At 41.3% G+C, this 23,763-nt stretch overlaps 1 protein-coding gene and 1 long non-coding RNA gene across 3 annotated transcripts in view; one reads left to right on the top strand and one right to left on the bottom strand.

The window, feature by feature from the left end:
• LOC140190496 (uncharacterized) overlaps window positions 1–1,963 on the bottom strand; it is an 88,872-nt gene extending 86,909 nt beyond the window's left edge. The window contains exon 1 of one of the 2 annotated variants that reach the window (XR_011883619.1): window positions 1,786–1,963. This is a non-coding gene — a long non-coding RNA (uncharacterized lncRNA). The remainder of the gene's footprint in view (window positions 1–1,785) is intronic. The other variant, XR_011883617.1, reaches the window with a different exon arrangement.
• On the top strand, window positions 1,930–22,519 carry utp11 (UTP11 small subunit processome component). Its single transcript, XM_072247119.1, has 8 exons — window positions 1,930–2,078; window positions 5,448–5,509; window positions 6,471–6,573; window positions 8,115–8,228; window positions 13,327–13,420; window positions 18,586–18,716; window positions 19,684–19,794; window positions 22,154–22,519. The coding sequence occupies exons 1-8, from the start codon at window positions 2,016–2,018 to the stop codon at window positions 22,235–22,237; spliced, it is 762 nt and encodes a 253-aa protein (XP_072103220.1). The 5' UTR covers window positions 1,930–2,015; the 3' UTR covers window positions 22,238–22,519.
• The last annotated feature ends 1,244 nt before the right edge of the window (window positions 22,520–23,763 follow it).

Raw genomic sequence — 23,763 nt, 5'->3', positions numbered from 1 at the left:
CATTTCTCATTGCCTATTCTATTTGCTTCAAAATACTGCTTAATTCATTCAGTATACACAAACCAGTTGTCCACTGTGCAATCAAATGCTTCTATCTTTCCAATGTAGCCAGCCATTTCTGCTTTTATTTATTTATTATTATCACCTGGCACTCACTGTTTATGAACCTGTGAATTTCATCCATTTTTTGCCTTTTTTAAATTCAAACGTCTTTCTTTTCCCCTTCCAAAAAAAAGGCTGTGTTTTTTTTCAAACTTGAATATCTCTTTCTTCCCTTCTGAATAAGAAAGCATGCTGCATTTTTTTTTTTAAAAACTCATGTATGTTTAGTTCTACTTAGTGACATGCATACATATGACTTGGTGGCATAATGACATATGCCATTCACGTACTTTTACATATAACCTATAATGAATATAACTGAAATAACAAGTACACTATACCACAGTTACGTTGTTGTAATTTAATTGTGCTTTCCTGTGTCTCTTCTTTCCTTTTTTCTTCACCTACCTCTCCAGACCATAAAACTTTTCCATGCTGTAACTATGGTTCCTCATGATTAGCAGATCTGCAAAGTAAAAGGTATGGGATCCTAGAAAACCTGGCTGCATGGATTCAGTATTGGCTTGCCAACGGAAGGCAGAAGATGCTAGTAGATAAGAGTGTATTCTTTCTGGAGTTCAATGACTAGTAGTGTTCTGCACAGATCTGTTCTGGGATTCTGGCACTTTGTGACTTTTATAAATGACTTGGATGAGGAAGTGGAAGGATGGGTTAGTAAGTTTGCAGATGACACGAAGGTTGTGAGTGTTGTGGTTAGTGTATAAGGTTGTCATAGGTTACAATGGGACTTTGACAGGATGCAGAGCTGGGCTGAAAAGTGGCAGATGGAGTTCAAACCAGAAAAGTGTGAAGGCTGAACTTGAAAGCTGAATACAGAGATAATGATAGGATTCTTAACAGTGTGGAGGAACAGAGAGATCTTGAGGTTCACATTTATTGAACCATCAAAGTTGCAATGCATGTTGATAGGGTGGTTAAGAAAGCAGCCGGTGTGTTGGCCTTCATTAGTTGGAGTACTGAGTTCAAGAGCTACGAAGTAATGTTGCAGCTCCATAAAACCCTGGTTAGACCACACTAGCGGTTTTGTGTTCAGTTCTGGTCAACTCTGGAAGGAAATGGAAGCTTTTAAGATGGCGAAGAGATTTACCTCCCTAGATTAGAAAGCATGTCTTATAGGGACAGGTTGAGCAGAGGTGATGAGAGGTGTACAAGAGGCATAGATAGAGCAGACAGCCCAGAGATTTTTGCCCAGGCCAGAATTGGCTAATAGAAGAGGATATAATTTTAAGGCAGTAAAGTATGTGGGGGGGGGGGGAATGTCAAAGAGGCAATTTTTGTTCTTGTATTGTGGTAGCTGCCACCAGGGTGTTAATAAAGGCTGATACATTAACAACATTTAGGAGACTCATAGATAGGCAAATGCATGAAAGAAATATGTAGGGGGGAAGGAGCAGCGCAAACTATAGGCTGAAGGGTCTGCACTGTTCTATGTTCAAAGACCAATGCTCTACCTGAATTTTTTTTTGCTAAAGGTTTGTTTCCTTCTGTAGTTAATCTGAAATAGTGAATGCAGTATGAAGGGTTTCAGTTTCGGCCTTCCATAGGTGCTGCCTGACATGTTGTGTTGCTCCTAGCAGCTGCCTGTGGTGCTAGTGTCTGCAGTTTTCCTCGCCACAGACGCTGAGCGCTAGCTGACTATCTCCACATATTTTGGGGTTGTACCTGGCCCCGCCGACCGTCCACGCTCCCGTTTCCAGCTCTTCCACTCCAGGAGGATGTCCATGAGGGGCGGGGTTAGTCCCACAAAGGCCCCGCCCCTGTTTTGTGCCCGGATGCACCGAGGCTGGGGCGTCTTGTGAGGGGCACAGGTCGGCCGGAAACCCTGTGCGACTGACCGTAACCTCTGACCCGGAAACGGCTGGTTGTTGCCAGAGAGCAGCACACGGGACGCGATGTCTGCCGCGTTTCGGAAGGCGCAGAAATCGGTGCAGCGGAACCATCGGGAGCGGAGCCAGGTGGGTGCTGGGACGACAGTGGATAAATAGCGTGGCAAAGGTAGTTAAAGAGACAGCGACATAATCGTGAGCTTCCTCTCCACATCTCCTTCTTCCTTTCTTGCACCCCGTCCCCTCTCTTCTTCTCTCCCCCTCCTTCGTGGAGTTCAAGCAGGCGTTAACGGTGAGAATCTAAAGCCCGGCTGGAGGTTAGGGGATAGGAGGAGGCTGGTGACGGACTCTATCGAGAGTGCCTTTATCTCCCTCATTCACTCCTGAAACCTGGTTCTGTTGAGTTCGTAGGACCGAAGAGGCCGGCTTCTTCCAGGTCCGATTATACCCAGGGACTGCCAAATGTACACGTTATGGCTATAAAAGCATGTTAGAGGCTTGAAAATCCATCGTGACTGCCTTGAGTTTATTGTCATATGCGCAAGTGCAATGAATTCGGAAAGAAAACTTATTTGCACCTGAGTCAAACGTATATAGCATCATATAAAAAGCATTCGCAGAGAAAAAGAACGCAAATGTACCCCTATAACTCTTCAAGATCTGTTCATCATCGACAAGGCTCAAGTCAAGGGTGTGAGGGGATGCTGTCCCTTTACTTTGGCGAGTGCACCTTCAGCAACACCGGGAAAGTTCGACGCAACGCTAGCCGCATCAGCAGTTCTGGGAGTGGACACTGACACTAGCTCACTTGTCCTGTAGTGAGCTTGGGCTATTTTGTGGAGCTGCAATTGGTGGAATCTCCCCAGTGCTCCCCATAATCCGTGTACAACGATTATACTTTCCTAATAGTGTTGCTACTCAAGATTGCAATACTAGACTGAGGGAGTGTGTGTTTTTTTTAGTTAAGACATTAAAATAAGGGCCCATCAGCTGGTTGTTAAAGATCCCATCACAGAAGAACGCCAACTTCCATTGGTTTTCTGCCTAAATTTATTATGAATTAGTTTTTGCAAAAACAGATAATCAGCTAGATATCTCACTGCTGTTGTGGCAGCTTGCTTTGTTTCCTGCCTTACAACAGTGCTGAGATTTCAGAAGTTGTTCATTGACCATAAAGATATGGTTGGCGAAAGGCGCCATGAAAATAAATTATCTTTTTTCTGCTGAGGTGAAGTGAAGCATTCTCTCTAAAAAGCACGCGCGCACACACACACGCACACACAGACACAGACACACACACACACACACACAATACGTATATATCCTTATGCTATGTCAGGAACACTTGCCTTTTGCTGACACTGTCACACAGGATTGAATTCCTTCATGGCTTGGTGGGGAGATGCTGCCTGTGAGGGTCAATGTTGGGTGGGTTGGGGCAAGCATTACGGCCACTAAGTGTTGAAATGAGTCAATGCATTGGAGTAGAAATGCCTGTACCAATCTGATCTTGATGAGTGATTATATAGATGGCATCAGTTAGTCTCGCAAGACCATGGCTCTGCGCTTGAAAAGTCTTGCTTCAGTCTCTCCAGGGCGCAGGCCTGGGCAAGGTTGTATGAAAGACCCTGCAGTTGCCCATGTCTCCCCTCTCCACGACACCGATGTTGTCCAAGGGAAGGGCAAGGGCCAATACAGCTTGGCACCAGTGACATCGCAGGAGTTGCCAGAGCGAGGTTGAAATCAACTTCGGACTGCCTTAGGGACGCCCGCTCCGGATTTGTCCTCAGGGTTTACTCCTGAAGCTTTTCCCATAAGTGGGTATGGCCGCAAGGCAACGGAGGTTTGAAATCAGAGTTTTCCCTCTCTTAGCTGGACTGCCTTCCCAGGCTGATGAGCTCCATCTACCAGAAGTGATTATATAGATGGGTGTTTATTCCTTTACTTTGCCCATTAATGTGGTCACTGTCTACAAGTATAAAAACCCATATCCTTACAAAGACGTAGGCATTCTAATTGGCTGTGTCAGTGTCTGGTATGGAGGGGCTACTGCACAGGATTGAAGTTGTTTCATATGGCAGGTGTTTCTCTCTTCACACTTCTGATTGTTTCTTGTCAAGCCACCTCTCTGGCTCCTGGCTGCATCAATGGACCGTGGCAAAGCTGTCTCCGATCTTGGTGAGAGGGCATGTTTGGACCAGGTGGAGGACATCCTGGGTTGGGACACCACAGGGGCAAGCTGGGGTTTGTCGGGTGCCCCATCAGTGTAGTCTTTGCGCTGTTTTGACAAGTTGAGTCTATTTGCTGCTGTCCGTTTTTTTTTCTGGTAGCCTGGGAGGAGAGAGGTGGGGTCATGATGAAGTGTAGCCCAGGAGGGGCAGACACGAGTCTGTCTGTTCGGGAGCCGAAGTTGGATCAATCTTCATCTGGCATCTGGTCCACAGCCGTTCCAACATGGGAGGCCCTGAGTTGGCATCGCCTGACGGAGTCCTTGAAGTACGCAAGCTTCTGCACGATGTCAGTGTTCTGATCCAGGTTGTGGAAGAGGAGCTAAGTAAACCGCAGAGGGTTGTAAACTCAGCTCCATCAGGGCCTCGCCTCCATTGTGTATCGGACATTTTCGAGGAGCGGTGCCTCAAAAAAAGCGGCGTTCGTCACAAAGGACCCCCACCACCCAGTACGTGCCCTCTTTTCATTGCTACCTTCAGGAAGGAGGTACAGAAGCCTGAACGCGCACACTCAACGAGTCAGGAACAGCTTGTTTATTAACGTGCAGCATGGAGTTGGCTGTCTGCCCTTTTGACGACATACGCCGGTGATACTAAACCTGATCTGAAGACGTTAATGGAATGTTATACCCCAAATGATTATATACCCTAAATGATTAGTCTGTGTTATCAACTTATGCCTAATTTTTTTGCCAATTCGTTGGGGTGTTCTGGAACTTGCTAGTTATACCAACAGTAATCGGCATCGGTAGAAGTTGGTGTAAACAATGGCCATCCTGTATTAAGTCTGAAATTGAAGATTGCAAACTATCATTTATTCACATCAGATAGAATATACTAGAACCTGTGATGTGGAAGTTTTTCAGTTTTGATATAATATGCACATGCTGTTAAATATGTATATGTTACATTTATCTGGATGTAAATACGCAAGTAACTCATACTTCTCATATTTGGCACCGTCAATATATAATATAATCTTTTATTTGTAAATAAAGTCCATTGCTAACCTGAAACATGATATTTACAAACTCTGGAAATTTTGGCTGGTTAATCAACAATTACATTTACAGTTAACTGTCAGGCAAATAGTTCAAACTCAGCATTGGAATAATACATCGTGAATAATATGGAACTGCTTTGCACATTTCTAAGGTGATTATTTCCATTGATGTGTGTATTTCCAGGAAAACTATTAAATTTAAAGCGAAGTTTTTCACTCTTTTGCAGACATTCCTACATTTTAGTAACATTTAACTTACTTCTACAGCTTGGATCTCGTAGGCACTTGGGTTTCTTGGAGAAGAAAAAGGACTACCAGCTCCGTGCACAGTGAGTGCTTTAAAAAACATAATTTCCAAAGCATTTGGCTTGAACTAAAGAACTGTAATAATTAAGAATTAAAACTGCAGATGCTGGAAATATAGCATAAAAATAGAAAATGCTGAAAATATGCAGCAAGTTAGGCAGTACTTTTAGCAAGAGAAACAATATTGCCAATTCAGGTTGAGTAACTTTTAACCAGGAAATGAAAATCAAAATGCTGCAGATGCTGGAAGCCTGAAGTAAAGTCAGGAGATTCAGGAAACAGACAACATCTGTGGAAAGAAAAAAAACACAGTTAATGCTTCAGATGAAGGACTGTCAACAAGAAAAAGACAGAATGAAGGCATAAGGAAGAAAAAGATTTTTTTTTTACTTTTTTTTTCTAGCTGCCCTCATTCCACTATTAAGGGGATAGCTCCCCAGTTGTAGACTTTTCTTGTGTTAAAATGGGCTGATTTATTCATAATGCAGTTCTGATGTGGAACTAAAACATTAATGTTATGTTTAATGTTCAAAAACTATTTGAAAGAAAAATACAAAAAATAACATACTTCGTTTTTACTTCTAGTGAGGTGCTCACATATGATGTGGTGGCGTGCTGACGTATGCAATTCACGTATTTTTACATATAACCCATAATGAATTTTTTAAACAAAGAATGCTTAATCAAATGATATATTTACAGTATTACTCAAATATTACTGAAATAACATGTCCATTGATCCTGTGGAATATATTTGTGTGGGCTTTTGTCAGAGATTCACACAATATTCTCTTTGTTTAATTATTGACGTAACTATTACAGCACAATTTGACACCAATTGACTGAGTTTCCCTTGCACACCTAAGGATCCTGAATATATGGAATACAAATATTTAATCTAGACCTGTATTGTATATTTTAGTTGTTTCATGATTCAAATATTTTCTTGAAATGATCTTGTTAATTTATTGTTGCGCTTTTTAGGAACTACCATCAGAAGCAAAATGCCCTAAAAGCACTACGCCAAAGGGCATTGGATAAAAATCCGGATGAATTCTACTTTCGAATGACCAGAACCAAACTGCAGGTGAGTTTCTTGTGATACTATAAATTGGGTTTCTTTAGTAGAGATAAGCCCAGGATAGCTTGTGCTAATAAGGTAAACTTTCTTCAGGTTTTCATCACTTAATATCATTTCCAGAAGTGTAAATAATACCAATGATTTTTGGTTTCTCTGCATCAAGATATGATACATAAACTAGATCCCTAGCAATGAATCTGTTGATGATAAAGGAATTTTTACTTTCCTAATTTGGCATTCACTTTTACAATCAAACCAAATATTTGGCTTTTGGAAAGAGACCCTTATCGTTACAGTTGTAGGAGACAAAGTAATTTTTTGAATAAATTGTTCTATCTGTTTTCAAATAGACCATAGATGGCCCACAAAATCAAATTAAACCAAATGAACTATTTCAAGCAGTCCCTCCAATCCTCACATTTACAGCCAGATTAAATGTGTTAGATGTTGCCTTCAGTTTGTGCAATTCCAGCTGGGTTAATTACATGGCTCTGTTGATTCCATTAGCTTTGCTGAGAAAGAAATGACCAAATCATGATACAAACAAAGATTAAAATTCCCTTTTTTCCAGGCCCCTTCCTTTGTGAATATATAGTGTTTACCCAGGAGAGAAGTTTGATGTTGGTGATGTTCATGATCCCTGTTACGTGACCATCTAACAAATGCTTCTTTCCCAAATTAAATACATTTTGCAGTACTTTTCAAAGGTCTTGGGCACATGTATGTATATGTGCCTAAGACCTTTGCATAGATAGATAGACAGGGTGCCTAACACTTCTGCTCAGTACTGAAGTAATGTTGTGTATTGCAGTTTACTGCTGCCACAAAAAAAAACAAATTTCATGACATGTGATTATAAACCTGATTCTGATATGGGTCTCTGTTGTGGACTGAGAGTGGGAAGGGGGCAGGGAGAGGGGAATCACGGTTGGAAAAGGGCAAGGGTGAGGGGAGCCCCAGAGAGACATTTTGTAATGATCAATAAACCAATTGTTAAGAATCAAATGATCTTGCCTGCTGCCTCAGGACTGAGTATGTTTGCACCTGCGCCACCCCTGCCCCTGGCACTTCTCATCTGCCACCTGACTCACGCCCCTCCCTCTGCGCTACACCCTCACCATTCCCGACATCCTTTGCTACCACCAGGTTTACAAACTTGCTCTCCACGTTGACAAATACATACAGTACTGTGCAAAAATATTAGGTACCCGAACTATGTATTTGTGTCTAAGATTTTTGCATAGTGCTGTACATGTATGCTGATGAATTCAAGAACAAAGGTGCAATTTCTCTATATTATCTCAGTGTGATCAAGATCCTGCTATCTGCTCAATGACTGGGCATCATTAGTCCTCTGGTGGTAGAGAATTCCAAAAGTTCACAATCTCTCTGAACAAAATTTATATCGTGCCCTCTTTTTTGAATACCATATTCCATCTTACCACATCTGTCTTGCTAAGCACCTAGCAGAATATTAGAAAAGAAAATGCTGACAAATATTCTGTATTGTTTCTGTGCACATCTTTAGAAATGTTTTCTGTGTTTAGGATGGAGTTCATGTCATCAAACAGTCTAAAGAAGAAGTAACAGAGGAACAGCTGAAGCTCATGAGAACACAAGATATTAAATATGTAGAAATGAAACGTGCCATTGAGGCAAAGGTGAACTTTATTTTTGTTATTTTGATGCTTTGGCAGTGGTTGTCCCAAAATGTCCCTGCTATCACTTCAATGGACTCTGTCTATATTAGAGAAAGGAATTTTGTTTGGCATAAATTTTGTTTGATATTTGCAGCTATAGATTGTGTAACCTTTTTCTCTTAATTAAAAGATGATGACATACTTTTTACATCAATCTTATTATGGCTGTAGTACAGATACCTACTGTACTTTTCAGCCAGTCGCAGTTTTTCTGTTCGGTGTACGTTTTGGAGAATTTAAACTTGAAGTGCAGCAGTACTAGAATGACCACTTGGTGGCACTAAAACACCTTCTGTTGAATTTTTCTCTGTACTGAAAGAAAGACTGACGTTCACCATAAAACACTGGAAACTGCGTAGGTCAGTCACCTCTGGAGAGTGAAACAATTAATGTTTCAGGTTTGGGACCCTTTGACAGAACTTAGGAAAAAATTTAGTTTTTAGTAACAGAAGCGGAGGAATGGGAATATCTGATATATTGAGACCAAATGAGTGAATGTGGCAGTTAGAATCATATTATCCTTCTTTGTCTAAGATACGTGTTGCTTAAAGCAGGCCAGGATGTATATTAGTAGGAAAAGAAATACTGAACTAAAATCTCAAATCCTAAAGAGCATAAGATGTATGAACAGAATTTAGCCATTTGGCCTGTTGAATCTGTTTCACCCTGCTGTCATGGCTGATTAATTCAACCCCTTCTCCCCATAACCGTTGATGCCCTTACTAATCAAGAACCTATCAATTCTGCTTTAAATATACGTAGTGACTTGGCCTCCGCATCCTCTGTGGCAACAGTCGAAGTTTTGGGCTGAGACCCTTCTTCAGGACAGGAGAGATAGAGGGGAAATGCCAGAGTAAGAAGGTGGGGGAGGGGAAGGAGGACAAGCTGGAAGGTGATGGGTGAAGCAAGATGGTTGAGGGAAGGGGGGAGATGATGGATGGAAAAGGCAAAGGGCTGGAGAAAAAGGAATCTCGGAAGAGAAGAATGAACCATGGGGGAAAGGGAAGGAGGAAGGGCACCAGGGAGAGGTGATGTATGAGGAGACGAGGTTAGAGGCCAGAGTGGGGAATTGAAGAGGGCAGGTGGAGGGGGAAAATTTATCGGAAATTGGAGAAATGAATGTTCATGCCAGGTTGGAGGCTGCCTAGATGGAGTATGAGGTGTTGCTCCTTCAACCTTGGAGTGGCCTCATCTTGGCAGAAGAGGAGGCCGTGGACCAACATGTCAGAATGGGAATGTGGACAGGAATAAAATGATTGGCCAACAGGAAATCACGCTTTTTGAGGGTGGGGCATGGGTGTTTAATAAAGAGGTCACCTGGTCTACTTCAGGTCTCACCAATGTAGAGGAGACTGCATTGGGAGCACTGGATAGATTTGTAGATGAAGTGTTGTCTTGCCTGGAAAGACTGTTTATGGCCCTGAATGGAGGTAGCACTTCAGCTGCTTGCAGGGGGTAGTGCTGGGGGGGGGGGGGGGGGGCGTGGCGGTGTAGATTGGTGGGAGGACAAGGGAATCACGAAGGGAGCGATCCCTGCGGAAACCAGAGAGGGTTGGAGGGTGGGGGAGGTAAAGATGTATTTGGTAATAGGGTTCCTTTGAAGATTCCGGAAGCTGCGGAGAATGACGTGTTGGATGCGGAGGCTCAGGAGTTGTAGGTGAGGACAAGAGGAACTCTATCCTTGCTTTGGCAATGTAAAAATGGGGTGAGTGCAGATGCCGAGGAAATAGAGGAGATATGGGTGAGCGCAGCATCAATAGTGGAGGAAGAGAAACCACTTTTTATTTTGTGAAGAATGCTGTTCTGGAAGGGAAATCCACATCCTGGGAACACGTGGCGGAGACGAAGGAACTGAATAAAGGGAATAGCATTTTTGCAGGAGACAGGGTGGGAAGAGATATAGTCAAGATAACACTGGGAATCAGTAAGTTTAAAAATTATATCAGTCGTCAGTTTTTCTCCAGAGATGGAGACAGAGAGATGAAGAAAGGGGAGAGAGGTGTCAGAAATGGATCAAGTGAATTTAAAGGCAGGGTGGAAGTTAGAGGCAAAGTTGATGAAATTGACAAGCTCAGCATGGGTGCATTAAACAGCACCAATGCCATCATCAATGTAGTGCAGAAAGAGTTGGAGAGCATTACGAGGGTAGGCTTGGAACATGGACTGTTCCACCTCGCCAATGAAAGGCAGGCATTGCTGTGGCCCATGCAAGTGCACATGGCTGCACCTTGAGTTTGGAGAAAGTGGGAGGAGCTGAAAGAGAAATTTTTGAGGGTGAGGATCAATTCTGCCAGATGGAGGAGGGTAGTGGTGGAAGGTAACAGGCATTATCCCGCATTTTAACAGCATAGAGAGACTCGGAGTGGGATGGGGAATTAGTTGCAGGCAAAGCAGAAGTTCTGGGCCAGTGCTGTTTATTGAACTCAGGTACACCGTAAACTGATCACCCAGTCTGCTTTTGGTTTCTTTGCATTGAATGAGTGGGAGCGAATCACTGCTTCACCTAGAAAAACTGAGTTCCTGGATGGCTGACATGAAAGAGGTTTTCCAACTCCTCCAGAAATGTTCACTTTGTTCTACCCATCATTCTCCAACCCTCTCTGCTAACGAAAACTAACTTGTTTTTTTCTCTTTCAATTCTGAGGAAGGGTCTCGGACCTGAAAGGTTAGCTCTTTGTCTTTCCACGTTTGCTGCTGGACCTACTGAGGACTTCCACTATTTCCTCTTTTTGATTTTTGGCATTTGCAGTTTTTGAAAAAAAATTTTTTTGGCGTTGCAATTCAACACACCAGATGCTGTAATTTGATATAGCAGAACCAAGTCAAGGCACTGAATTCTAAAATGTCTGCATCTATCTGTAGTTTCAACCTTTTATTTTTGGTGTTATTGGTAAACAGGAACATAATTGCAAGAGTAAACCACATAAAATATTCTACTGCCAATAAGATGATTATTGATTGATTAATTTACCCATTTCAATAAATAAATCAATCACGTGTAAATATTCTGCTGTTTAATGAAATAATCATTGATCTATATGTACAATAAGTAATAGAAGCAGCAGATGTTTAAAATTTCTTCTTCTTCCCCACCCCTCACATGGTATAGTTGCTGGATTCTCTCCTCTACCTCTATGCAGTCTTGCCCTCCTCTTGGCAGTCTACACCAGCGCTGGAGTATAGACTTACTAACTCTTAATATATTTTAAATATTATTACTTCTGAAAGTTCCCAGTAGTTTATGAATATCAAAAGAATTCATAAACATTCACCAGTAATAACCGTTTTCACAACCAGTGAAGTCCCACCAGCTGTCGAAGACGTTCTGCGAGTGCAGCTGGGTTCTTGTACTGCAACAATCCTTGCACTGTGCTGACAGCCAGGCTGCCCGTGGAAGGCTGTAGCTAGGTTATACTAGAAGAAACAGCGTGGCCCAAGGGTAGGTGTTCAATGATCACTGCAATAGAAGATCTACTTCACTATCCTGTCTGCTGGGTAGTGATTCTATCTGTGTTGCCAGTCTTTGGGATTATTGACAGTAATGTATGCATGGTGTTTTTTCCCATCCTATACATGCATGTCTTCACTGCTGTTTTGAGTACCTGCCCAATAAGCTTGCAGCTTCTAAGCCAGGTCATTAAAATATCTTCCATTTTTAGACCTCCTAACCTTACCAAGCAGACTGAAAATTCTCCTGGAAATTCCTGTAAATGAAGACTAGATATTACCCTGACTTTTAGTCACCTCTTCAAAAAAAAAAATGTGATTATTTTCAACAGCCAAGATATAGTCTTCACAATCCATACCGTCACTGTTCTAGGTCAACTGGGAATTTTCAAGTTGTACATCAGTCTATCCCTAATTATAGACACTAATAATTATCCGACAGCAGATGTTAGGCTAACTGGTCTGTAATTCCCCAGTTTCCTTTTCTTGCTTTTCTTAAATATTGGAGTGACATATGCAATTTTCCAATTCAAAAGAACAATTCCCAAATCAAGACAATCTTGGAAAGTTATAATTAGATAAATTAAGAATGGAGAAAGTTTTATGGAAGCTGCAATGCATTAGTTAGAAGGCTTCAATAATGAATTACTGTGCAAGTTAATGGTAGTTCATTACCAAAGAAGCATTATTATATATTCATTATATAAATAATAAGATCATGTGTATTTTGTTAGGGGTTTGTTTTCTGAGGCATATGTCACCTTCTGTACAGAATATGTTAGGAGATATTTTCTCTTTTTTGTATCCTTTACATGTGCTGTCTGTACATTCATTTAGTTAGAACACCAAGTATGTATTATCCACTGCTGTGTACAATCCTTTTCCCATGTTGAGCCAGTATTTTTGCTTGTTTTCATTTTCAAACTGAGATACCAGTGAAGGACCTTTAATATGTCTTGATTCCATGAATTATTTTGTATAATGTTTTTCTGTTCTCTGAAAATTAGCAGCTGCCGTCACGTCAAACCAATCGTTCTTTCCATTGACCATGAACAACAGATATTTGTAATTGTTATCTAATTTGATTTAATTAACGTGGAATACTGTTTAAGAATTTTCAATTTCTATTATTTAGAGTAAAATATGATGAATAACTGGCAGGAGTTTTTTTTTAAATATGCCAGTTTATTGCTATAAGCCACATTCAATGCTGATTTTAACAGGCGTTGTTACAGTTCATTTCAGCTCTCCAGATCCAAACAGAAGCAAGACCAACAGTGGTCACAGCCAAAGAGTTAATGCTGTCTAGCTTGACTCATTAAATAAGGCATGTTACCTTGTAACCAAGCAGAAATTGTGTGCAGCATACAATTTGGTCCAATAAGCTATAGTCCAATACGACTCAAATGTAGCCCAATATTCTCAGCAACATTCTCCTTCCAAGTATAAAAGGTTTTGATCAGCAAAATATCTGCACTTTAGTGCATTAAACGAAACCATGCCATTTCTTACAAAAAATTCATTTCCTAGAGAATCCGTTGATGGAAAAAAATGTTTTTAGTTTTGATCGCATTTGCATCAATTTAGCTCTGATTTTCCATTGCATTCACAGAAAATTGAACAGCTCAAGTCTGAACTCCACTTTTTAGATGCTGATGGGAAGACCCCTAATAAGCACATCTTTTTCTGTGATTCTAAAAAGGAAGGTACTGTATTATGTTGCATACTGTATTTTTTGCATGTTTTTGTTTCCAGAACTTGGTAGTGGTCTGACCTTACTGCAGTTCATTTTATGAAATCATATACAACTTCAGAATTATTTCTGTTTAATTCTTTTAAGGGCATTACTTTGAAATACCCAAGTTCAAGGTTTTTTATGAGAGAATATAATGCTTTGAAAGTCAAAAAAGCCTTTCATTCCTCAAAAAATAAATGCTCTGGGCAGAGTGGATCTGTTTCAGTTGAGGGTGAATCATTTACAGGGCTCTATGTTGAGAGGGGGGGAGGATGAGCACCCCAGTTGGATGGACACCAGGACATCAGACCCAGGCAATGATCAAACGACGATGAGGAAGCAGTGTGCATGTGGCAAAATCTGCAAGAACGATCGTGGCTTGAAGATCCACCAAGCGAGGATGAAATGTTTGGCGGGAGCAGGAGCAGCGCAACGCGCAGGTGTCCAACCTGGTGAGACGAAGGAGAAGCCAGGCCCGGAGTCACCCCATAGTGCCCGGAACCTCCAAGTGTTGCAAACTAATCCTTCTAACATGAAGTCTAACAGGAGGCGGATCAAATGGCCTGCAGCTAACATGACTTCACTGTGGAAGCAGTTTGATGAAGATGTTAACCAAATTCTGGAGGCAATGGCGAAGGGAGGGGTTGATAGGAAGCTGCAAGCCATGACAACAACTATTGTCCATCCGCAGTACCACCGATGCGGCAGAGAGGGCTTCAAGGTGGCTGTGGCTCAAAAGAGGGGAGCCATGGAGTCATAAGTAGCTAGCCATCTGGACACAAGCTGGGGTCTGATCAGCCCCGGCTGGGTCACCTGGAGGAGGTTGTATGATGTTGAAAGACCCGAAACACCCGATGATTCCAGGAACATCACTGAAGATGTGTCCAGAAGCATCAATAGATGTATGTACACAGGACAGTACGGTGGTGTAGCTAATACCTCACTGCTCCTGCGACTCAGATTCATTCCTGACTAGAGTTTACATATGACTGTGTGGGTTTCTTCCAAGTACCACTGTGTCCTTCAACATTCAACAAAAAAAAATGTGTAGGTTTGTAGTTTGATTCACCATTCTAAATTACCATAGAACCATAGAAACTACAGCACAGAAACAGGCCCTTTGGCCCTTCTTGGCTGTGCCGAACCATTTTCTGCCTAGTCCCACTGACCTGCACACGGACCATATCCCTCCATACATCTCCCATCCATGTATCTGTCCAATTTATTCTTAAATGTTAAAAAAGAACCCGCATTTACCACCTCATCTGGCAGCTCATTCCATACTCCCACCACTCTCTGTGTGAAGAAGCCCCCCCCCTAATGTTCCCTTTAAACTTTTCCCCCCTCACCCTTAACCCATGTCCTCTGGTTTTTTTCTCCCCTTGCCTCAGTGGAAAAAGCCTGCTTGCATTCACTCTATCTATACCCATCATAATTTTATATACCTCTATCAAATCTCCCCTCATTCTTCTATGCTCCAGGGAATAAAGTCCTAACCTATTTAACCTTTCTCTGTAACTGAGTTTCTCAAGTCCTGGCAACATCCTTGTAAACCTTCTCTGCACTCTTTCAACCTTATTTATATCCTTCCTGTAATTTGGTGACCAAAACTGAACACAACACTCCAGATTCAGCCTCACCAATGCCTTATACAACCTCATCATAACATTCCAGCTCTTATACTCAATACTTTGATTAATAAAGGCCAATGTACCAAAAGCTCTCTTTACGACCCTATCTACCTGTGATGACACTTTTAGGGAATTTTGTATCTGTATTCCCAGATCCCTCTGTTCCACTGCACTCCTCAGTGCCTTATCGTTAACCCTGTATGTTCTACGTTGGTTTGTCCTTCCAACGTGCAATACCTCACACTTGTCAGTATTAAACTCCATCTGCCATTTTTCGGCCCATTTTTCCAGCTGGTCCAAGTCCCTCTGCAGGCTCTGGAAACCTTCCTCACTGTCTACTACACCTCCAATCTTTGTATCATCAGCAAACTTGCTGATCCAATTTACCACATTATCATTCAGATCATTAATATAGATGACAAATAACAATGGACCCAGCACTGATCCCTGTGGCACACCGCTAGTCACAGGCCTCCACTCAGAGAAGCAATTCTCTACCACCACTCTCTGGCTTCTTCCATCGAGCCAATGTCTAATCCAATTTACCACCTCTCCATGTATACCTAGCGACTGAATTTTCCTAATTAACCTCCCATGCGGGACCTTGTCAAAGGCCTTACTGAAGTCCATGTAGACAATATCCACTGCCTTCCCTTCATCCACTTTCCTGCTAACCTCCTCGAAAAACTCCAACAGATTGGTCAAACATGACCTACCACACACAAAACCATGTTGACTCTCCCTAATAAGCCCCTGTCTATTCAAATGCTTGTAGATTCTGTCTCTTAGTACTCCCTCCAATAACTTACCTACTACTGACGTTAAACTCACCGACCTATAATTTCCCGGATTACTTTTCGATCCTTTTTTAAACAACGGAACAACATGAGCCACTCTCCAATCCTCCGGCACTTTACCCGTAGACAGCGACATTTTAAATATTTCTGCCAGGGCCCCCGCAATTTCAACGCTAGCCTCCTTCAAGGTCCGAGGGAACACTGTCAGGTCCCGGGGATTTATCCACTTTAATTTTCTTCGAGACAGTAAGCACCTCCTCCTTTTCAATCTGTACAGTTTCCATGGTCTCACTACTTGATTCCCTCAATTCCATAGATTTCATGCCAGCTTCCTTAGTAAATACAGACGCAAAAAACCTATTTAAGATCTCCCCCATTTCCTTTGGTTCCGCACACAGCCAACCACTCTGATCTTCAAGAGGACCAATTTTGTCCCTTACAATCCTTTTGCTCTTAATATACTTGTAAAAGCTCTTTGGATTATCCTTCACTTTGACTGCCAAGGCAACCTCATGTCTTCTTTTAGCCCTCCTGATTTCTTTCTTAAGTATTTTCTTGCACTTCTTATACTCCTCAAGCACCTGATTTACTCCCTGTTTCCTATACATTTCATACAACTCCCTCTTCTTCTTTATCAGAGTTGCAATATCCCTTGAGAACCAAGGTTCCTTATTCCTATTCAATTTGCCTTTAATCCTGACAGGAACATACAAACTCTGCACTCTCAATATTTCCCCTTTAAAGGCTTCCCACCTACCAATCACATCTTTGCCAGAGAACAACCTGTCCCAATCCACGCTTTTTAGATCCTTTCTCATTTCTTCAAATTTGGCCGCCTTCCAGTTCAGAACCTCAACCCTAGGACCAGATCTATCCTTGTCCATGATCAAATTGAAACTAATGGTGTTATGATCACTGGAACCAAAGTGCTCCCCTACACAGACTTCTGTCACTTGCCCTAATTCATTTCCTAACAGGAGATCCAATATTAGGTAAGTGGTGGTAGATTCTGGAGGAAGAGGGTAGGGAAAGATAATGTGGAAGAACAGAATGCATGAGAGGCAGATCAGTGCTTGATGGTCAGTATGGATTCAAGAGCTGAAGAATCTCTGCTGTATAACTTTATATTTACAAAATCAAGAGTAGTACCGACTAGCAAAATTGGGAACAAGATCGCTTACAAAGCTTACTCTTACCATGGAATAGAGCGGCATTTGTTAGGAGAATATGGGATGTTTTCTGTTTCTTTGCAATGTCATACGCTAATACAGCGTAGAAACAAGCCCTTTGGTCCAATGTGTGCATTCCAGACAAGGTATCCACAAACCTCATCCCACTTACCTTCCTTGAATCGCAAGAGAATACTGAATGGTGAACTTGTGTGACGTAGATAACAGATTTCTAGTCTATCCTTAGAATGGCCAATACTTGAAAATATTAGTAAAATATATGTAGGAGCCATGTATCTGTTCTCTATCTGCATTGTATTCTTTGTTGCGCATTTATTATAGTAACTAGTCACATAAGTGGGGTGTGGTAAAAGTGAAGGGAATGAGTTACATATTCATGTTTTGCTCCTGACAGTGTGGGGCAGGGGACCAACAGATGTTGTATCTTTTGTTGACCGCTCAATTGCGCTTAACTTACACTTGGGTATGCTTCAGTTTCATTGCTTCAAGATTGTATGTTTGCTAATTGATAATAAAGGATCGAATATATTTCTTTGACTTAGGAACAATCATTATCGGAGCTGAGGGTGCACCATACAAGTATAGCAAATCCATGAGGGTCACTGGCAGCAGTAGTCTGGTTTGGTTAGGATGGCCACTACCGTATGTTTCTCCCCCAAAACTTTGAGTGTAATTTCAATTGTCTAATAGATACTGTATACACTACATTGTCCAAAACATTTATTTGCCAACTATTAACTTTTATACCTTGACAGGAATTAAATCATCCAAAATTTCAATACAGTTTACAGGCATACACTAAAATATCCAGTGTGGGTTTTTTTCCTACTCAGACAGGCAATATGAATTAGTAAAATCTCTTGATTATTCTGACCTTGAAGATTAAAAAATGTCCAGTAATACACATTGGATTATAACATCTGTAATTTTCTTGCTTGATCTCTCATCTTAATAAATTTGCAATTTTCTAATTATGTGTAAATGCCTGAGCTGAGGCATGGTCTTCAGATACATATTCTCCAGTAGTTTATTCACCTATTTAATTTACAACCATGGCATAGAAACCTTTGGGTCCTAAGGATTTATCATTTTTTTTACCCCTCTCAAACTTTTTCTTTTACTTGCTTACCTTGACTACATTGTTGATTGCTCGGGAATGTATGGTCTTTTGTACTCTTCCTCTACAAATGAAGATTGATTAAGTTTTACTAAGAATGTTACTTGTATTTTTAAAAGGCTCACACCTTCCTTTTTTTTCTAACATAATGCTCCTGTGTAACATTCAATTGTAACATTCCACATTCTTTCCTAGTTGATATATATAGGTGATGAATAATCACATTGTAATTTGCTTTGCACCATTCTAGACAGAGCAGAAGAATATTATGACATATTATTCCAGTTCCTTGTGATGTGTATTGGAGGAGTGATGTGCTTTGACACATTTTGATATCACTGTAATTAAATTTAGCTCCATCATAATGCTTGAAAAACTCTTCTGTTTAAACTTTTGCACAGTGAGGGAATTCGACTTGGCAAAACGCCTTAATACCGTACCAGAGTTGGTGAACCGAGTGTATAACCGACCAACCATTGAAACATTACAGAAGGAGAAAATTAAAGGAGCCACAGATCCCCATGCTCTGAAGGTAATCAGAAATCTCAATTACCTTAAATTGGGAAATTGGCTTATTATTCTCTCAGTTACCAAAGTACAGTGAAAAACTCTGTTTAGCATGTGATCCGTACAGCTCATTTCATATCATCAGTACGTTGAAGTTGTTGCTTTTGTTCCTTTCTGCACCTTGTGGCGCATCAGGCAACAACTTCGCTGTTTCTTTAGCATTTTCGTCTGTTTTTATGACACCGGGATGCTAGCTCGACGCTCAACTCTGCAGCGTGCAAAGAGCCAGCCAGATTTGAACCCGGGACCACGCTCCTCAAAGTCCGGTACGGATGCCACTACGGCACCAGTCGGCCGTACGTTGAGGTAGTACAAGGGAAAAGCAATAACAGAAGAACATTATTAGTAATTCTGACAGTCATAGAATTTCGATCGGGGGTTCTCAACCTAGTGTCCATTGACCCCTTGCTTAATGGTATTGGTCTATGGCCTAAAAATGTTTGGGAGCCCCTGATTTAGATTTAAGAATGGAATGAATTTCATGGAAGAATAAGTAGGTCTACAGAGAGCAGCTTTGCAATGCGTCACCACAACCCAGCATCGTCTTGCATCAGCTTTTAAAGTGAGAGCAATGTCACTGGAGTTCCAAAGCACTGTTAATGTTTTCGAAAAATAATTACCTCAATACCAATAAAATGCCCCATTTGACTGTCACTTGAAACCCGTTACTTTTGTATTGGGTCATTATTCCACCTGTGAAGAGCAACATTAAAAGCATTTGTAACATCAAGTGTGAGGTTTTCTTCTAAACAAATTGGTGTACTATGAAAAATCACTGATGTAATACCTAGTTGCTATAACAGTAACTTTTTGGTAAGCGCAGGGGAAAGAATTCAGTCATAATTCAAGCTATCCTTCCTTTCCCTTTTCCAAATGATGCACCTGTACAAAGATTGTTCCCCTTCACAATAATTTGTAATTTGCTCTTTCAGAAACTTGCTCAGCAGAGGAAGCATCAGTACAGTCTTCTGAAGCAACACATTGAGAGAGAGAGGAAAATGTTTGTGATATCGCAGAAAATTCAGACCCGTAAAGACATAATGGTAAGTGTATAGCATGCATAGGTTAACAATAGTACGGTATATAGTGAAGTGGCCTCTATACAAAGTAACTACTTTAGAATTAATTGAAATAAGTTGCCATTATCCTTGGAAGGTTGGTTGGGTAACCCCCTCTTTCCTGCATTAACTCGAACTCTTGTTAATCCCTTAACCAGAAAAGATGTTGCAACACTAAAGCTATAAATGGAAAGAGACCAATGCTCCAGGATATTAATAATTTCATAGCAGATAGGTCCAATCATGTGCCAAAACCAGAATTTGCCCTGAATGCCTGTAACCTGGAAGACAACAAAGAAGATGATGCTGTGCTGAAGTGCAGGAATGTATAAACATCTATTTTGCCAATGTGAAGTCTTGGTGGTTATGATATAGCTTCCATTAATTTGCATTTACCTAGATCAATGACAACAGTGGCTCTTGATTAATCAAGGAGGTTCCTTAAGGTTGTCATTGCCAGGGGTTGTAATGGGGATAAGCTCCCACTACCTATTAAATGTTCCCAATGGTATGCATCTCAAATAGTCTCTGACAACCAAATCCAGCTGCTGGACTTCATATGTGACTTCACTGCTAAGCTGGCGGAACCGTTTCTATTAACAGGAAAAGGGTTCAAAAGTGGGTCCCTGGCACCTTAAAACCAGCCGCTCCGAGCAGATGGGTCCCGTCAGCCGTGGTTGGCAGCTCATCTAGGAGAAGGAAAACTCTGATCTCAAACATCTGCTGTCTTGCAGCTGTACCCTCTCATAGGGGAAGGCTTCAGGAATAAACACAGAGGATAAATCTGGAGCTGGAGTTTCTAAGGCAGTCCTGTGTTGATTTCAACACTGACTAGCAACTCCTGCAATGTTGCTGGTGTCAAAACTGTACTGGTCTCTGCCATTCCTTTGGATTCATCAGTTGTGTGGGTGGGGGGGCGCGCGGGGAGTCTGCTATATGGGCAGCAGCCTGCTCTCCATATATTACTGCCCAGGCTCTGGTATCATGTAGACAGCTGGCACACAATATCCATGGTCGACTTCGACAAACGGAGGGCCTCAAGATTCATCAAGGAAACCTCATCACTAACAAAACAATCCTTGAGCAAAAGAGCAAAGAGGTCCTTCTGCAGCTGTACGGAGCCCTGTTGAGACCACACCTGGAGTACTGTGTGCAGTTTTGGTCTCCAAGTTTGAGGAAGGACATTCTTGCTATTGAGGGAGTGCAGCGTAGGTTCACAAAGTTAATTCCCGGGATGGCAGGACTGTCATATGTCGAAAGATTGGAGCGACTGGACTTGTATACTCTGGAACTTAGAAGGCTGAGAGGGGATCTTATTGAAACATATAAGATTATTAAGGGATTGGACATGCTGGGGGCAGGAAGCATGTTCCCGCTGATGGGTGAGTCCAGAACCAGAGGCCACAGTTTAAGAATAAGGGGTAGGCCATTTAGAACGGAGTTGAGGAAAAACTTTTTCACCCAGAGAGTGGTGGATATATGGAATGCTCTGCCCCAGAAGGCTGTGGAGGCCAAGTCTCTGGATGCTTTCAAGAAAGAGATGGATAGAGCTCTTAAAGATAGCGGAATCAAAGGTTATGGGGCTAAGGCAGGAACTGGATACTGATTGTGGATGATCAGCTATGATCGCGGTGAATGGCGGTGCTGGCTCGAAGGGCCGAATGGCCTACTCCTGCACCTATTGTCTATTGTACTGCCCAGGCCCACAGTATTCATGGCAGTTGAAACAAAATAAAATTTGTCAAGTGTGACTAGTTTATTTATGCTTAAAAGATCAGATTATTGAGGTTCAGAGACTGGGTTTGGATGTCCTGGAGTGTTCCTCTGCCCAGCTGGGTAGGTCATCTTATTAGAAACTTTATTTTGCATTCCTCTTTATCTGGGAAATATTTTCTTGGTTTCTATGAGCTTAATAACCCCAAAATGATGAAGGAAAAACCTGTCCCCTTCTGTATGGAATTTATGGATCAAAAACAATTCATTGATGTGGTGTAAAAACGAGCCCTTTCTAGATAATAGATCAGATTTCTTAACAGACTGCATCAGCTATTAAAAGTCTAGAGGTCTGTTTGCATAAACAATGTGAAAGAATTCATACCCGTGTTTCAACAGGTGAATTTCTGTGCTTTATCTGTTTCATCTGAAAGTCTGCTAGTTAATACATTGTGTAAACTTTCTGTGGATATTTTATTGTAACCTTTTGCTTGTGATTGGAGATTTTCCTTTTAAAGAACTCCAAAATAGAATTGTTTAGAAGTTGTATTAATATATTAAAATGGCTAGTAGTATATTACTTTTGTGGAGATGCAATTTTTTTAAATTATGGAAAATTATCTTTTCACAGGACAAGACTAAGAAGGTGAAGGTAAAGAAAGAAACAGTAGACTCTCCGGCCATCTACAAGTTTGACTTTAAGAGAAAACGCTGACATATCTTTACAAAGCAGTTCAAATTTTGCATACCCTTTTCTAGAAGTTTTTTTTGGAATATATTGTTTTTCAGACATTCTTAATATTGGTTGGCTCTTGTCATTGTAATATTAAGCAAACCGATACTATAAATATATCTGAGAACACATTCTTAAAAATACTGTACTGTGCGAAAGTATGAGGCACCCTAGATTTATATATCTGACTAAAAGTTGTGCACAGTTTTATGTAAGCCTAACTATTTGTAAAGAAAAAAAATAAAACTTTACTGGTTCCTGTCATAGCAGCAAACATAATCGGTGAGTTTTATACCTCTCGATGCCTAAAAAAAAATAATCTAGGACCTTCTGGTTTTATGAGAAGCATGTTACTTTGGTGCCTTTAATAAAACCAAGGAATTCAACTGCAACAACATCTACATTGTTCTTCACGGTCAATTCTAAATGATAACAACAGGAATTCTGCAGATGCTGGAAATTCAAGCAACACACATCAAAGTTGCTGGTGAACGCAGCAGGCCAGGCAGCATCTCTAGGAAGAGGTACAGTCGACGTTTCAGGCGGAGACCCTTCGTCAGGACTAACTGAAGGATACTTGTTTGATTTCTTGATAAAAGCAGCACCTAGGGATTAAAGGAGTTGTTTTCAAAGCAGATGGAAAAATCTACCACACTGCTCTTCCTTCTTTAAGTAAAACAATACCCTGGATCCAGGTATGTCCATCTTGATTTAAAAAATATTTCACTCTTTTAAAACACATCAAAGTACCCCTCATCATCATGCTCATCAGAAAACCTACAGCACAATACAGGCCCTTTGGCCCACAAAGTTGTGCCAAACATATCCCTACCTTAGTCATGCCACATGACTGTGAATGTTCTTGTCAAATTTTTCTACAGAAATGGTTGTCATTGCCACTTCTGGACAGTGTCTTTGCAAGATGAGTGATCCCTGCTGTTATCGATACTTATCAGAGATTGCTGGTGTCAGTGGTCGTACAACCAGGACTTGTGATATGCACCAGCTGCTCATTCCACCATCTACCACCTGCTCCCATCGACTCGCGTGACACAGATCTGGTGGGGCGAGTGGGGTTGGCCAAGCAGTTGCTACATCTTGCCCAAGGGTGACCTGCAGGCTAGTAGAGGGAAAGAGTGCCTTATATTTCAGTGATTTAGATGATGGAATTGATGGCTTTGTTGCAAAGTTTGCAGCCAATACAAAGATAGGTGGAGGAGCAGGCAGTTTTGAGGAAATAGAGAGGCTACAAAAGTAGTTAGATTAGGAGGATGGGTAAAGAGGTGGCAGATGGAATACAGTGTCTGGAAGTGTACAGTCATCTAATTTGGTAGAAGAAATGAAAGGGTTGACTTTTCTAAATGGAGAGAAAATACTAAATCTGAGATGCAAAGGGATTTGGGAGTACTTGTGCAGAATTCCCTAAAGGTTAACTTGCAGGTTGAGTCTGTGGTGAGGAAGGCAAATGCAATGTTAACATTCATTTCTAGAGGACTAGAATATATAAA

Source organism: Mobula birostris, chromosome 30 (assembly GCF_030028105.1).
Source record: "Mobula birostris isolate sMobBir1 chromosome 30, sMobBir1.hap1, whole genome shotgun sequence".
Classification (NCBI taxonomy): Eukaryota; Metazoa; Chordata; class Chondrichthyes; order Myliobatiformes; family Myliobatidae; genus Mobula; species Mobula birostris.
Note: the sequence above shows the minus strand (reverse complement) of the source record. Positions and strands in the feature narration are given on the sequence as shown.

Bases quoted from the DNA above. Each gene is read 5' to 3' on its own strand.
- utp11 (XM_072247119.1), top strand. From the start codon at position 2,016: ATGTCTGCCGCGTTTCGGAAGGCGCAGAAATCGGTGCAGCGGAACCAT. The intron at 6,574-8,114 runs GTGAGTTTCTTG...TTCTGTGTTTAG, and splicing joins TGACCAGAACCAAACTGCAG to GATGGAGTTCATGTCATCAA. The intron at 8,229-13,326 runs GTGAACTTTATT...TTGCATTCACAG, and splicing joins AACGTGCCATTGAGGCAAAG to AAAATTGAACAGCTCAAGTC.